Consider the following 17,332-nt stretch of genomic DNA (forward strand, 5'->3'; position numbering starts at 1 on the left):
GCAGGTAAATATTGTCCTTCTTTGAATTACCTTGATTCGAAGAATCATAATGTAATGTAAATCACATTGAGGCCTATTTCTTAAGGGGTTTTAGGCGCTTGTTTAACGTACATAACGTGGGTAGTCCCACTGACGTTCGTGGAGCTGTGGTTATGCGTTGTGATTTTCTTCTTGGTGGCATGTATTTATGGCAGCTCTGGGAAATGATCATCTGTGGCAAACAAAAATCCAGTATTCTCTGATACCCTCTAGTGGATGCTGACGAATGTTCAGGTAAATGATGTGAACTCTAGAGAGCAGTGTGTCCTCGATGGACAGTCTCAGAATTGAGGGCTGGGAAAAGGAGTTCTTAAAATTCTTACAACCCCAAGCAGCATCTTCAGGCTGGGTGAGCTACCCTGTCACCCTGCTGAAGTCAAATTATCTGCTGATATCAAAGTAGCTGCAGGAGTTCAGTCAAGTATCTGCTCCCACAGCCCCTTATTAGCTGCGGGAATTTATATAAAACTTCCTAAAAGTGCTTCTTGTCATGGCTCACACTGAAGAAGTGTGTCTTGCATGTACGTGACCTGTTCCAGAGCAGCCAGCAAGACAGAGCTGGGGCACTGCACAGCCTATTACCCTGAATACTCGAGAGAATAAGAGAAATATTTTTCCCATAAAGAAGTAACTAGCGGTGTTTTTTCTTTTGCTCACTGCTTGTTCACTTCCCTGAATTATGGGGAACTTTATTCCCCTCTAAAAAAGAGCCGTGGGTGATGGTGTTCACTGAAGTGAGGGAAGTGCTGGAATCGAAGGCACAAACCGGGTGGCTGTGGAAAATGGTGCTCGTTTTACCTTCTCTGTGTGGTGTTGTTGCTGCCTGCTGGCTGGTAATAGCAAGCAAGGGTCAGCGCAGGCTGCGTTGGTGAGCAGGCAGAACGGGGATGTTTTCCAGGCACTGCTCTGAACTGTGTGGAGTGACATGGGGGGCGAGACCCCGTGCTTCCACACAGCACCCACCCACCCACTGCCTTTCTCCAAGGAGCCCTTAACGCTGTCTTCTCGGTGCCTGAGAGAGATGTGGTCGAGTGATTGCTTTGTGTAGGATGTAGCTTAGCAATCGGGCAGGTATCTGAAATGCAATTACAAGTCTTCCTGTGCTTTTTGCTCCCCAGCCTTGTTTCAGTGAACAGAAGAAGACCAGTAACCTTGAGGCCTACGTGAAATGGTTCAACAGACTCTGCTATCTTGTAGCAACGGAAATCTGCATGGTAAGGGGAATAGATGTGGCGTGCTTTACTGCTGCTCGAGGTACCGCTTTAAGGTGGCACATTAATAAGGAAACCTGGGGATTTATTTCTTATGACCTAGCTAAGCGTCTGACAGTAAGTTTTAGCAGTGCTGCATTCACAGAAACAACCTGATAAATGACAAGCATATTGCAAAACAGAGCTGGCAGCACACTGGGGATACGCTTTCTATTGATGTAGTAGGAGCACAGTGTGGAATAATGAACCCTGCAGGGAAAAAGAGAGGAAAAAATGCCTTGAATTATCCTCTGAGATTTCTGCTGGAAAAGATTCTAGTGGAGCAGTATTTGTTAGCTGTCATCCTGAAGCTCTGTTGTGCATGTGAATTCCCATCGCGTGGTGCTTTGTCCTGCTGCCCATTGCAGTAGCTGTGACTGGTGTGGTTTTATTTTTCACTAGGTAGTGGTTTTAGTTTGTTTAGATCGACCCCATCAAAATGAAATTAATGTTTTCCCCTTTGAAGGGGGGAATAGTAACAGGATAAACAGCCTCCTTAGCTTGTGATTTGACAGTGTTGTTGTCTGAAGATCTTCTTTGAAAGGTGGGGTGATTCCAGCCCAGTTGCAATGTGGATTAAAATGCAAGGTTCCATTAGGCCTGCCCGTCTTGCTGAAAGGCCCAGAACAGGGGAAAGAGATTAATGCAGGGAAACAAAGCCTTCCTGGGAGAAAGGTGCTGTGTCAGATGGGTGTGAAATCCTGCCGTAGGAAAGTCAGCAGCGATGTGCCCACTGACTTCAGGGAGGCCAGCAGGGAGCTGGCACTGCTTGGGCTGTTTGGGCTGCCTGCTCCATCACTAAGACACTGAGACAAGCCTGGGTACTGCCATGAAGTCTTTCTGTGTCATCACAATGAAAGCTTTGATTTCGGACACTGCCAGTCATCGGCATCCATTGGGTTGCTGGAATAGAATTGAGGCCAGTGGCTGATAGCAGCGGGTAGCTTAAGTAGCATGGACCCTGCTATGTGTGGGACGATTACCTGAGATGCCCTCCAATTCTGCATGTGCTTATTACAAATATTTATTCTAATTTGCAGCCTGCAAAAAAGAAACAGCGAGCACAAGTCATTGAATTCTTCATTGATGTTGCCCGAGAGTGCTTTAACATAGGGAATTTTAATTCACTGATGGCAATCATTTGTAAGTACAGCTCCTAACCAGATGTCACCACGGGCTGTAACAAATAAAGGGGAAGCCTGACTCTCATCCATGGCTTTTCTTTTACACTTTCTCCCTCACAGCTGGAATGAACATGAGTCCAGTTTCCAGGTTAAAGAAGACTTGGTCAAAAGTGAAAACAGCCAAATTCTTCATTCTTGAGGTAAATGAATAAATAAAGGCATACTGCTTGAATTGTATTTTGGATTCTTTGTTTTTGTGAATTTTCCCATTCCATTAAACAGTAGTTAGAGTCTTTACTGTTTTTTAGGAGTTAGGCTTCCAATAAACAGTAATTAGAGGGCATGTTTTTTAACCACCTATTCAAACAGTTTATGCAGGGTGGTTGGCTCTTGTATGGAGAATACTAGGATTTGGCATATATAAAATTTGCAGTCCTTAGTCTTCAAATAAAAGCTCGGAAAGTTATAAATAGAAAAAATCTTATTTACAGTCATGATCTGTGCCTGCAGAGCTCTCATTGTATCTGTGGTTCACGGGTTTTGTGTGCATGTGGATTTTTGAAAATGTAGGCTAGACTCTGTTTACAATTTGATACAACTAAAGGCAAAGCTGCCTTCAGAGGATGCAGGTTGTGTTCTAACCAATGTGTTGTCTTTTGTGTATCTAGCACCAGATGGACCCTACTGGTAACTTCTATAACTACAGAACTGCACTGCGGGGGGCTGCTCACAGATCCCTCACTGCACACAGCAACAGGGAAAAGGTAGGTGTGACCACATCCCATTCACCTCCAAACGGTTGGTGTGCATTGCTGCTGAGAGCGTGACTGAAACACTTGATGCAAGTGCTCTCCTCTCTTCCATGGGGCACCAGTGCAAAGCTTGCACACTGCTAAGCTCAACCAAAAATGTAAGTCAGCAGCTGAAAGGAGTCTGAAATGGATCGTGGGGCTTTTGTGGACTTGCTCTCAGGGAGCTGGGAAGGGCAGGACATGCAGTAGGGAGGACTTCGTTGCAAGCATCTCTGTATCTCTTAAAAATTCATATTGTGTAGAATGATAAACCGGGTGGAATGGGTATTCCAGATTAAAATGACTTCTGTTTTGGTATGGAGCATGAGCTTGGCAGGCCCAGGTGGAGCTGCACTTTGTTGCAACTGTGCCAGCCAGCTTCTCTGTGCAGACAAGCCCTTACTGTAAGTGTATGATTAGAGAACAAAGCACAGCACTCAGAGATGATAAGCTAGTTCTCCATTTATATTACAGAAAGATGACCTACTGCAAGTCATGCCAAAAAAAAGTCTGGTCTGAAGCCATTGTAGGAAATTTGGGGTGAAATTCTCTATTTGTGAGTTTTCATTTCATTTGGTTTTTGATGCCATCTTGCTGAGCAAGAATTGAGCCATCAGTGTTAGCGGTAGATATATAGCTTTCTGAGACATCACTAATACTGCAAAAGATCAGATCGATGAGATGTTAGTGCATAATCCTGCTGGTTTGGGCCTCAGTGTGCATCTTGTTCATTTTCTTCTTTCTCCATTCAGTTCTCTTATTTATTTTTATGAAGGAGTGGTTGTGTTTAACATTGCAATTGCACATAGTAATAAATGGGTAATCTCTGCACAAAGCGTGGCTAAGGTGGATACTGCATGAACAAGCATAAGGCAGAATTGAATATTCTTTCACTAGAGGAGCCAGGCTAGATGCTGATCTCACGTCCCTGCAAATTTGATGTAAATCTGCTGAAGCTAATGGAATCTTGCAGCATTTACGGTGAAATGAGATCAGCAGCTGGTCGCAGGCTGACTCAGCTGCAAAGGGAGTATGCTGAGTTGTTCTGAAAAGCACTTCTGTATGCAAGGAGGAGACAATGGCTGTGGATATTTGTGAGCAGCAGAAAATTCTTTTAACTCTCCCAGAACACAGCAAGGACCCATCAGTCAGATCTCTTTGGAGTTTCGTTCTTCTGCAACCATGATATATATTCAAGCCAGCTGCTTTATTGTTTGATTTAATTTCCTGTGGAAGTTCGCAGTCTCTGCCATATCTCTCCCCCTAGGAAGTTAGGATGGAGGACAGAGAGATTATTAAATTGAAAGGAAGCTATTTTACATAAGAAGAAGCCTATATTCTATTTCTCTTGTGTACATAACATTAGTTCAAATGATCAAGCACATGACTTGGTAGTTGCTCATGCTGGGTATTGTACAGTGCCAGACAGAGAAGGTCGTGTCATTCATGCTGTAGGAATTAAGGAATTGTGTTGCCTGTTGTAAACCGGATTATTAGTTATTCATTTTAATGACTTTGAGTAAAATTGAAAGAACACAATTCCTCTTCTGATCAAAGATGTTACCTTCTTTTGTAGTAAGCTTGTAGCAAAGTGCTCTCATTGAAGAAAATATTTTTCCTCTAATTGAGCTGTGCTTATAACAGTTTGAGGTCGTAGTCCCCTTTGCCCCTCTCCTCAGCAGTTGGGCACCACAGAAACACACATGGAGTCTTCGGGCCTCAGTCCACCTGCTTGAGAAATACATCATCCACTCCATCGTGATCCTCAGGGTGCTGGCATGAGCCTGCAGCACAGGCTGTAGAAGATCTCAGGATACCCATGGAGGATCCCCTGAGCTCAGTCTGGACTGTTTTAATCCAGCCCTTTCCTTAGGGTGTAAATGGTGTAGTTACAACTCCCTGTACTTGTTCAGAAGCAGGCTTGTAAAAGGCACGGGAAGGCAGCTCTCAAAGCCAGGAGATGTGATACAGAGGCAGAAGGAAACCTGCCAGAGTGCAGGGTGAGAAGAGCACCGCTAACGAAGGAGGGCTGGTGCCTCATGCAGCATTCAGAGCACTGTGCTCGTCAGGAACTAAGCCTGGGTTTAGCTGTGCAGTCAGATGACCTGTTCCATCTCCAAAATAAGGCAGTCCACTGGGAAACCCAGTGCTCAGTGCTAATGCTGGGTTTCTGATCGGCTTTGAAATGCTGGGAGCGTGTACAGCACCGTGCCGTGTGTTGCTGCCACACGATGCTGCGGAGCAAGAACACGTCTGATCTCATTAGCTTGCTTCTTCCTGCAGGAGGCAACTGCCCTTCGGCGTGTGGGTGGGTTGGATGCGCTGGGGGGAATCAAAAGGGAGTGAAATCGGAGTTTCTGGCACTAACCCAGATTTTATGCTAGCAAAGTGCCTGGATTGAAGCCAACGTTAAAGTGTAACTCTATCTGCTTCTGTTGTTTTTACTACAGAAACTCGGAAGGCAAAACAAGCAGGGTGGCATATTTTTATTGGGGAAATAAATGGTGACCAAAAGATACAAATCCTCTGGAGATGAGTGGAGAACTGGTATCCTAGGGAATGTCTTTGCTGCGTTTTGGATGCAGATGAGAACAAACTGCCCACGCTCTGAGCTGGCTGGTGGCTCTGTAACTGTATTAGCATGGCACTGAGCCCACGTTAATATACCTTCCTTCTCAGCAAGGCTTTTCGTTTATGTTCAGTACCATTAATGATGGTGACCTAGCTCCCAGGCAGTGTGGAGCAGGCAGAACAAGCTTGTATCTGTCTGAAAACAAGTATGTAGGCAGAGGCTGGCAGTAATTCCTAGCTGGAGATCAGTGCCTGGCTCCAGCTCTCTGTGTCTCTTTTGACTTTATACGACCACTGCCATCCTGGACAGTGAGTATCATAGTTTTTGGTAGAAAACAAACCTTAGGCTGAATTGCGTTCCTTACCTTAGGCTGGTTCAGACAATGATGCTGTGATGTACCAAGAGATAATAAACTGGGTTATTAGTATTTTCTTAGTCATGGTAGTCTGCTCGGTGCACTTTGTTTTCAGTTCACACTCACTTCAGCGTTCTTTCTCCTGATGACTGAAGGTGCCTCAATACCCTCCTGCCCTTTTGCTTGCCTGTCACTCTGCTGCTTTATAGGTGCACAAAACACTGAAAAGTTAATACTTTTTTTCTCCTCTCTCCTGGCTGAGTTCTCGTTTCATGCAGAGAAAATACTGAAGTGGAAAGATAATAGTTATGCCATTTCTTTTCACAGATTGTGATCCCCTTCTTCAGCCTATTGATCAAAGACATTTATTTTTTGAATGAAGGATGTGCTAATCGCCTTCCAAATGGACACGTCAACTTTGAAGTAAGATCTGAAAACTGTTTTTATCTATCCCATTCTGACAGCGCTATGTAAGACTGTTCGCCTGCAATTTCAGTGCAGACCAACAAAGTCTGAGTGTGCCAAAAGGGACAATCTCAAATGACTGCTTGAAGGTTAAACCAAGCTCAGAATGTTTTCTAAAAGCAATAATGTATATATTTTATACAAACATGACAAACAGATTATTCTGACTTGCTTCATGTGGGTTGGCTGCTAGAAATGCCGTGTCAGCAGCGTACATGATTATACACACGACTTGGAGGGGAAGAGGACTTTCTCAGCAAACAAGGAAAGCTGTATTTGCCTTACACGCATGCTTTGACAAATCAGTATAAAACACTTTTTACTAAATTGTATCTGCCTTCTTAGCCCTTTCTCACTTCGATAAAGAGACTTGGCAGAGTAAGACAAACTAATTGTGGTCGTTACAGAAAGATTAGAATACAGGCAGAATTACATATAGAGTACAGAGTCACTGTGTTCAAGAGGTAAATATCGTGCTATTGATGTAAGGATTTGAACGTGTTATCTCCTGCCTGTAAGTCTTACCCTGAAGAATTTCTATCAACAGAAGTAGGATATTCCCCCGCAGCCCCAGCACTAGGTACTAATATATCCTGTGCCAGAGAGGGTGGTTTTATGGTGGTGCAACGTGTTGCTAGTGGCTGTGTGCAGGCACTCAGGTTTTTACGTTGTGCTGTGCCTTGCAATTGCTGTGATCATGTAATCTTGTGGAGGGGGGGAAGAGATGAAATGCTTTTGAAAGAACTGACCCGTGTCAATGAGAAAATGGTTCTCCAGCCCTCAGATTCTTTGTAAATCATTTCTTCAGCACCTCTTTGATCAGTTGCATTAAATTTCTCTTTCAGCCATTCCCATTGTGAGATAGTGAGTAATGCATAAGATAAAGCCTGGCATCCCCTTAAATTATATCAGAATATTTTTGACATGTACATTTACTGTTGGAAGGCCTAAAGAGTTGTGAGGGATCAGAGTCATTCCACTTCATGTGATGTGTATAATTCTGTTCCCTCCCCTTCCATCAAAGTTTATGCCCTCTGTTCTTAAGTATGTGTAACCCCAACTTTGTTCCTGGATACATTTTTTTATCTTCACAGAAATTTCTGGAACTGGCTAAGCAAGTAGGAGAATTTATAACATGGAAACAAGTGGAATGTCCCTTTGAACAAGATGCTAACATAATCCACTACCTGCATACTGCTCCCATTTTTACTGAAGATGGTAAGACAGTACAATCTCTAATCACTGAAAATACGTCCCTTCATCACTACTAATTAACAACCTGATTCATGCTTTGGAGATCTCTCTTACTGACCGGTTCTTTCCTAGCTTTTCTGTCACACAGCTTGTGTATTATCCCCAAACTATCAACATGATTTTGCAGATGAAACCATCTACCTCATAAAGCTGCTGCCTGATTGCTTTTCTCTAGTCCATAGCTTCTCTATGAGGCGCTGTCTAGGAAGTTGCCGTGCTGGCCCTATTTTTGTAATCAAGAAAATGGCCACAAAACCATGTCATGGACTGCTCTGAATGTCAGCTGTCCCTTAGCCAAACTCATTCTGTGATTGATGGAGCCAGGACTAATCTCTTCTGCAAACCAACGCTGTCATTTCTTTAGCGAACACAGCTTGGGGCTGTGGTAGTCCCACTGACCTCCTTCACTACAGCAAAGAAATATATTATCTACAAAAAAGAATTTTTAAGAAAAATCCTTTCTAGTAATTACTTTAAGCTGTAGCTATGAAAAGGCTGGTCTGAAATTATGTCTTTGGTTGTCTTTTTAGTCCTATCTGTCTTTTCTTTGTTTCTTTCAATTTGGTGTCGAGCACAATGGGCTGTGCCATTTCATATTGAGTCATGTCAGTTGCTTTTTGTACATTGTCACGCACAGAAGTCATCTATAGCTGTGTTCCCATAAGCCATACTGGCACTGGGTTTATTTTTTCTCGATTCTGTAGGCAGTTTTCTGTACTGATCCAGGTTAATCAGACCAGACAGCTTTTATTTCATAGTTAAAAATGTCAAAATAGTCCCTCAAAAATCCTGCCTAAATGCTAAGAAAACTGACTACCAAAATTGAATAATTAATGCAGTAAAAGGAGGCATTTGTTCCGTATTTGGGCTCTGAAGGGACACAAAGTGAAAGCCAAGGGTATCTCAGAAGTGGTGTTTAAAAGTACAGTTTTGGGGCTGGTAGACCGAAAAAGAGTGACCTCAAGCCACTAATTGCTTGCAGATTTTCTCTCCCACATCCTCTGCCATATTCCTACACTTCAGGAGATGCCCTTTGCAGAAGCCACAGCAGGCCTCCCCTGTTAGCCAGGATGAAGTGCTGGGTGGAAAGATTCACCCTGAGTAAAAAATGGGAGAATGTATCAGATAGATGCAACCCTGGTGCGTGAAGTACAGCTGGACTGTGCTTGTCACGGTGTGGAGGAATAGTGAGCCAACCCTTGAGTATTAAAATGTGCTTGAATTGTAACACAAGTTTGAATACTAAGATGGTTCCAGCATTGAAGAGTAAAGCATTGCTAAAGAGTGAAACAAGGACATGCATGTGAACACACATCATAGCCCACTCTAAAAAAAATGTGAAGACAGTGAGACATCAATGCACCACCAAAAAAAAAAAAAAAAGAAAAAAAAGAGACCTGTTTATTTTCTTCTACTGTGTTGCTTCTCTGGCTTCTGTAACTCATTCTTATCTTGGGGCTGTTTTGTATCCAGTTAAGATACCATGTTCTCTTAAGCTTTAAAAAGATCGAGGAAGATTAAGTTGTGTTAAGTAATGGGAAAAGCCTTAATTTTAAAAGTGTGCTTGCTTCACTCTCAATTCTCTTTTTAAATGTTTATATAACACTTTGGTAGCAGCACTGTGATGAAGTAAATAGGCCCAGATCTCTTTATTCAAAACTGGAGACCATTTAACTCTTTAGTGTTGTTATAAGAATGTCATGCTAACATATTTTAACCCTGGCCTCCTTTACGGTTCCATCAAAATTAACTTAACAGATTTCCAAAGGTAAAAATGTGAGCTAAACACCAGTGTCATATTGATTTCCAGATACATGATAGACCATGAAGCGAGGGAGTTCCTGTTGCAGTTGAAATAACATATTTTTACCTTTTACAGGTTTGTATCTGGCTTCCTATGAAAGTGAAAGTCCAGAAAACCAGACTGAAAAAGACAGATGGAAATCCTTAAGGTAACCACTCACTGTATCAGCTCAGTTCTGAAGTACCTCCAAAATGCTGCATTGATAGTCAAAGCCTGTAAAGTGCTGGCGTTTAAAGCGTGACCTCCGTTGGAGGTCTTTTCCATTTATGACTAATTTACAGAGCTGGGTCTGTGCTGATAAAAACTAAACTTAATCTCGTATTATCCCCCATTTAAAGGATATCTTCCACTTGTGTGTTTATACAGTGCTGTACCTGTAATCTTCCTACAGTTTACATCTCTTATTTGTAAGAGATTTATAAGTGATGGTAAATGGTTTGATGTAAATGAGAATCTGAAGAGAGTGATGTAAAACAACCAAAAAAAATATCACATTTATATTTACTACTTTTTCATTGTTCTTATGTTTTAAATTTGCAGATCCACTATTTTAGGAAAGACTTGAAGATTAAGAGATTATTGCAGTAGGTCAAAGAAAAGAAATCCGCAAACATTTTGCACTACTGATTCCAAAGATGCCTGTTTGGGATGTAGACAATTTACTTTGTTTGAGTTTTTTTTGTTGTTGTTGTTGTTTTGTTTTTGGTTTTGTTTTTTTTTTTGACTGCCTAACATGCTGGATGAACTGGATTCATCCACTGAAATCAACAGAACTGTGCACATGGACGCTTTTCTAACTATGAGAGAGATAAAGGAAGGACAGACCATTTGTGGCTGTGCCCAAACTGCGTCAGGATCACTGTAACCTTTGCCTCTGAAGGAAAACGGAAGAAAATCAGGAGCATGGAGAACCATGGTACTGCAAAAGAGAATGGAAATGTAAAAATAAAAATAGACACGCCTATTTCAGAAGCAGGTGCTTCAGATAGCAGCTCTTTAAACCCTCTGAGGATTATAAAATTAAACTGACACAGCAGCAATCTGGTTCATTGCTGAATGAAGAAAGAAGAACTTAATCTTACATTAGCAGTCCCCCAGCCTTGTTGAACAAAGCACTGACTGCAACAGGTATAAGCTTCCAGTGGATGAAAATGACATCACTCACTCATACGTACACATGTATGTCACATACAGATCACATCGGCATGGGAGAGTCGGACACATCCTATGAATTTTTACAGAGAATGATCTGAAGTATGGCTATTGCTTAGTTACTCTTCCCACCACTGTTGTTTTTCTTACTGTGAATCTCGGCAGATCTGCGGAGGGCATACAGTGTAGACGGTGTTCCTTAAATACCACCTCTCCCCCAAGCTGAACTGAAGAAGCAAATTACTCTGGGCTCAATTTACCTCTATTTAATGTATGTAGTGTTCTCCCTAATTTTGTTCATGGTGAGATGCATCCGTTAGAGGGCTTTATCACACTTACAAGAAAAGATACGACATTAGCATTTGAAAAAAATCTATCAGGTTTCAATTAATACAGTACTGTTTGTTTTGCAACATGATGCTAAGAGGATGGGAAGGGGGAAGTAATTGCTCAGAAGTGGGAACTATATGGTATGCTTTAAAAAGACAAAGGTTTTCAGACTGGAATGAATGAACTAAAGTACAAAATTTGTCATTCATTAACAGATAACCATTTTTATCTTACTTGGTTTTTAGGGTCTAAACCATATCCACCACGTCCTTACAGATAATACAGAGACTGTGGCTTCTCTTCTAACTGGTACAATGATCATGGTGCTCATATATTATCAATAAATGATAATGAACTGTATGGATATTAGACTCAAAACTAAGCCCTAACAGTAGACTACTTGTTTGTGTGTGAAAGGACTGTTCCACCTGCCCCAAAACAGACCTCAAAAAGTTTTGATGAAACCTAAATGCCATGTGATATTGAACTTAGTTTTATTAGTGATTTGATGCTGGCCTTTCAGATTTTCCAGTCTTTCTCTGTCTACAATGGCAGAGCATCACATTTGCTTTGAAATCATTAACTGCTTTATTTCAATTTAGAGCGATTCCAAAATGACTGTAGGGTTTGGAAAAGTGAGGCTAATCATAAAACCTGGCTCTGCATTTAGCCAGAAAGGTGGAACTGTTCCTGCTCACTGCCAAGCCTCACAAAAGTTACCCATGCATGAGTGAGTTGTTGAAATGTGAGGGGTATTGGTGAGCTATTGTTTGAGGGCAACCCAGAAAATTAAGCTGATCTGGGGTACGGTGGCCTGAGACATGTTCTACGTGACATACTAAAGCTCGGTAGTGTTTACAATGCTGTTCTTGTGTGGGGTGTTGATCTGTGAAACCCTGTGCAGTCTGGACTGTGGCAACCTGGAATCCACTCTTGCAGTTTTGTGAGATGAGCAGTCAAAGTGAGCAGGACAGTTTCATCCAGATTTGTGTACGGAGGGTCTTGAGGCAGAAATCCAATTCTCCTTTTCGTTTATCTATCAGCACATGAGTTCAAGTAGGGGCAACATGTCAGGGGAAAATGTCATGTCAATACTCAAGCTGCGTATGGAAGAACTAAGCATAAGATTAGTACAGCATCATTCCAGCCAGGGAGCAATGCTTCTGGTGACACTGTTGATATGCTGTTTGTTAATTTTTGTACATGAGCTGAGAGCTGTACAGAGAAATGTACGCACACAGCCATTCCTTCAAGCAGAACCATTTCCAGAGTGATGCCACTAAAATCCTGTTTAATTCCAAACAAATCCAGAGCAATAACCACAAATGTACCTGCAACAATGCTAATGCTCATAAGTGTTTGCTAACTGGGCTTTTTTTTTTTTTTTGTGATGTCTGAATCTTTTTAGTAGGCACAGCGTGACTTCATGATGGAATGGGTTTTTTCAGTCATCTGAAACCCACCGTAGGTGGATGGGCCCTTCCTTAAAAATTGTTTCTTAAAGTGGAAATGCTCACTCCTTTTCTAATGATCCCATTGAGGCTGGTAGAGCTGAGGTATTAACACCCAGGAGATTAATCAAAATGTGATTTTTCTTGATAATATTTTACATTTTGGGGTACCTTCCTGCATTCAGGCAATTTTATAAGAATGAGTTAAAATTTGGTATCATAAAGTTTATCAATGTTGCAAGCTAAACAAATTCATAGTCCAAAACTTTCAAACCTCAGTGCTTAAAATGGGAGCACAGAAGTCAGATTTAGGGAGGTATTAAGGGCTTAGTGGGGCTTTCAGAAGCACCAGATCATCTTTAAGTCTTTATGTAGTCACACACTTTTTTTCTTAGAGGTGCTAAACATCCTCATCTCTTGGTGAATGTTACTGCTTGATAGAGGTGCATGGTACATTGATCCATAGCATGTGGTCTCCAGAAATGCTGACTGCACCTTGCAGATAACTTGGAGATGAGAGTACACAACACCTTAAAATGAGACGGCAATACTTTCAAAATAGACTTGAAGAATCGTGGCTTGCCTTCACATAGCTCTGTGGCCAAAATCCTATTGATTTAAATTGATTTTCAAGAGTTAAGTTACAGCTTCGGTTGCATTCGTGCCTTATACTTGGCCTGACTAGGGAGTACAGCTCCAGACAGCAGGGTGGTGTGGTCAGAGCTCTGCTTCACCAACCGGCATTACAAAGCCTGAATACAACTGAAAAAAAAAAAAAAGGATGACAATTTGAACAATGGATTTCTTTCAGAAGAAAATATTAGCATTATGTGAAACACAAAATGAGAAAAAACACCTCTGATACTTATGTATTCTTGCTAGAAACGTGGAGAGCTCTTACCATGATTTAAAAAAAGAGTGGTATCACTTAACGCCAAACACTAGGCCACTGAAAGGCTTGTAGTCATTAGACTAACATCAAGACAAGTTGCTGTGGCATTTCAAATAAAAAGCAGTTCAAGCGTAGAGAGACTTTTCTCAGCTTGAAGGTTTCTTATGATGTGGTCAGTAGCGATAAGATAATCACCCCCTTAAAATCAAGCCAGGCCCTTACTGATACCCTTGTTACTTTATCATGCTGTGTTGCAATAGTTTATGCACCTTTTTTTAAAGCACATGAGCACTGCTAATCCAGTTCAGAATGGAGTTCGGGTTAATGAAGCTGTAGTTGGAGTTATCAAAAAGAAAATGTATTAGTAGAAAAGATAGTTATGCAGATCAGTCTAAAAATGTTATGCAGTTAATGGTGTCTGGCCTAACAGTGACTGCTTCATAGAGGGAGACCAAACCCAGCACGGGGATGTGTCGGAGGAATAATTCCCATTGATTTTGGTGGGTTTTGGAGCAGTCCTGCAACTACACTGTTTAAAGTTATGTATAGGGATTAAATTGCATTGGCAACTGCTGTAGTCCTCGGCCTTTCATGTGAGCCAACTGCAAATCTCGGATGGGCAGGTGCACTTAACAGGGTGAAAATCCAGCCTTGGCAAAAGTTTGCTTTGACATTGTTGTAGTTTCAACAGCAAATTCAAGGACTGAATTTGATCCAGTGAATTATCTCATCAGAGAGCAAAATTTGGCCTTCTGGCTTTTAAGAAATCTTTTTTTTTTTTTCTTTTTAAAAAAGAAAAAAATTTTAGAAATCAGCACTACTGTCTCAGGAGTGTCTTTCTTTGGAAATTAAAACCCCTTTGATTGTAAACATTATTTCTATTGTTGTAACTGCAGAATAGGATTAGGAAGTGACAAGGAAACATGGAAAAGCTCCTTTGGCACTACTCAGAGGCTCAACTGTAGGCCAAAGGCTTTTTTTGTTTGTTTGTTTGTTTAAAAAAGGCATTGTTAAGTGAAATTACCTCGGTAGTTGGTGCAGGGCATTACTGAATTGTGGCAAGGGAGCAGTGCAGATCCAGCTGGCGTCTGTCTGGCAGCACATACACCAACCGGTGGATGCAGCTCTGCTCAGATGTTCCTGTACAAAGCTGTCGTGCACATCCATATCTGAGCCTGCACCCTTAGGTTTCTGATGCTAGGACACTGCTTTTGAAAGGTAAGAAATTCTTGGAAGTTCACCTGATGCAAAACATACTTCCCTCTCCGTCCAACAGAATAATTACAAGAAAATTCTTTAAACTAAAAGAGGTTCCTCTGGAGGACTTGAAACAATGGAGAATCTGTTATTTAGTTGACAGAATTTTTAAGATCTAAGCAGCATGGTAAAATAAGTACGTAAGAATTATGAGCAATACCTTGATGGTTGTTAACTTTTATATTTCACAGCATGGCAGCAGAGTGGAAAATGACACCTGTGCATATGCTATTCCTCTTAACATCAATGGCAGCTGGGCAGTCCAAAGCAGGAGAGAATCCAGTGAAAAAATGATACACACAACAAGCTGCTCCCATATTTGTGTTTTCACATTGGGTATGTTGGAAAGAAAGCACGCTGCCTTGCAGTGGGTCCCTTTCCCTGCAGCCAGTGTTAGCTGCTCTGTAGAGATCCAGTCCCTGAGCTGATCAGGGAGGCAGCAAGCAAGTCAGCCTTTTTAATGAAACAGATCTGGAAGCTAATCTGTTTTGTACTTATTTATTTTACAATTCTTTTTGCATATTTTCAGATATGCAGAAATTATCAAATACATTAAGTTAATGCACATAGAAGGCATCACATTCTGCATTCTTATACTATGCAAGATGTATATTAGAAGTTAATAGCTTGTAGGGGTGGCATTTCCTACATTCTGCACAGGTGCAAGACACTGAAGCTCTGGCGATAACCTGAGTTACAGAAAAAAGTAAATATGAGTTACTCATGGCTAGATCCCCTGCCTTGCACTGTGGCCAGCCTCAGACTGTAACGCTGTAGATTCGGAGTGGCTTAGAATGCCACCTCTCTCTCTGATACCTTTCCTTCCACAGAAGTGGTATTTTGCTCTATCAACAGCTTCTGCAAAATGCCGTACCAATATTTTTCTAGTTCTCTGCCATACAGGGGCTCTGCAGTCATACGCCAGAGCTGTCACGTTAGGAGTCCTTCTCCCTTCTTCCCTGGCACTAAAAGCGCTAGCCCAGGCACATACTGCAGCGCAGCAACATTCCCAGCCCTTCGTGAATCCAGAAGACTTAGAATTCAGAGCTCACAAGTCCTGTAAGTTAAATATCTGTACAGTAAATTTCCTTCTAATATGTGCACAACCTATTTAATGGACTTCTGACCAGTAACTTCCAGCTACCTTTCAGAAAAAATGCAGCTTCTTCAGTGAACTGTAACTGGTCAGTACTCTGTCACTGCTTTCATCGTTTAATTGTGCTTCTAGAATTCCAGTCTTTTGGGGATAACTGAGCATATGATGCTTTCCTGGTGTTTGGCCCATGAGTCAAAAAGAGAGTTTGAAGAGTTGAGAAAACAGGGACTAGAGTCTAGACACTTGACATGATCTGTACTTCCAAAACAGCCCGGGCTGGGTTATCACTTACAGTATGTCCTCACCTTGAACTGGAAGGAATAGTTCCAGCAGAATCCTCCTAACTCTTCCTGAGCGATACAAGCACACAGCTATTAAATTTAAGTGTTTCAAGATACGAGTCTTACAAACGTGTAAGTACTTCCCTTAGGAGTCAGTCTGTAAAAAGAAATAAAACTGCTAGTATGCCATGCAGGTGGAAAATAAATTAGCTGCTGGGTTCCAGAACTGGTGACTCTAAGCAAGTATTCATTGGTATATAAAGGTGAGAAATCAGATTTTAGTATTTTTTTTTGCTTTTACCAAGTTCTGTGAAATGTGACAGTACCAGTTATCTTAAACCTATAACCCAGGAACACGCTATTCCAAAACGTTTATTCACAGACCTAAACACACAGGGTAAAAATGAGTAAGCAGAATTGTCCTGATATTCAGAATGAGGAATTCAAAGATGGAACGATGTGTCCACAGTCACCTGGGAAGTGTGTGCATTCCAAAATTACCCCATATTGACACCCAAATTCTAGTCTTACATTTCATCTGTTATAACTCCGTTTTACAATTGTGCTTAGAAAAATGGAAAATAAATTATTTTATTTTTAATCAAGAATAAGCTAGGAAATAAAAGAAATATGAATTAAAAGACTGGTAGATAATGATTGTGGGAGCAATAGTAGTGAGGGGCTCCGCTTTTCCTGTACCTTTTCCTTTAAATTAAGCTATTTCATGTTATGATCAGCATTTTTGGGTCAAATCGAAATCCCCCTACCCTCCATAATACTAAACCCATGTAGATTTGTTAGAAGTCCTCGAAACAAATATCACCACTTTATTAATTGCGCAGGCAGAAAACAGTAAAAGTTACTTGAAAGTGGCTGTTATAATTTCGTGACTGTACATAGATCTTGCAAAATGTTAATGGTAATATGCATACTGTACCCCACATGAACACCGCCAGGATAGCATGGTCATTGTTACGCTTTATAGCTGTTGTGGAAAATGTCTTAACCCGCGTTCATGATTATAGTGCCCATCCTACTTCCATGCCTTTTTATACAGTTGTGGTAAGATTGTTCTGAAATCCTTTTGTCAGTCATGTTCAAGCTAACTTACCTATGTATAGAATTTATATATTAAACCCCCCTAATTTATACTGTGTTTTAACAGTTTGCCTGAACTGTCTATGGTTTCTAAATTTTGTAATGTGAGTGTCAAATTAGA

The 17,332-nt window shown here is 41.3% G+C and overlaps 1 protein-coding gene across 2 annotated transcripts in view; it reads left to right on the top strand.

Annotated features, from left to right (window-relative positions):
• The window catches only part of RASGEF1C (RasGEF domain family member 1C), a 68,340-nt gene extending 54,956 nt beyond the window's left edge, over positions 1-13,384 (top strand). For both annotated transcript variants that reach the window (XM_032196643.1, XM_032196642.1), the window contains exons 7-14: positions 1,158-1,253; positions 2,330-2,432; positions 2,534-2,613; positions 3,082-3,177; positions 6,459-6,554; positions 7,691-7,814; positions 9,730-9,802; positions 10,195-13,384. In XM_032196643.1, the coding sequence (XP_032052534.1) occupies positions 1,158-1,253; positions 2,330-2,432; positions 2,534-2,613; positions 3,082-3,177; positions 6,459-6,554; positions 7,691-7,814; positions 9,730-9,802; positions 10,195-10,219 (693 nt within the window). In that variant the 3' untranslated portion in view covers positions 10,220-13,384. The remainder of the gene's footprint in view (positions 1-1,157; positions 1,254-2,329; positions 2,433-2,533; positions 2,614-3,081; positions 3,178-6,458; positions 6,555-7,690; positions 7,815-9,729; positions 9,803-10,194) is intronic.
• The last annotated feature ends 3,948 nt before the right edge of the window (positions 13,385-17,332 follow it).

The sequence above is a fragment of the Aythya fuligula genome, chromosome 14 (genome assembly GCF_009819795.1).
Source record: "Aythya fuligula isolate bAytFul2 chromosome 14, bAytFul2.pri, whole genome shotgun sequence".
NCBI classification, from domain to species: domain Eukaryota; kingdom Metazoa; phylum Chordata; class Aves; order Anseriformes; family Anatidae; genus Aythya; species Aythya fuligula.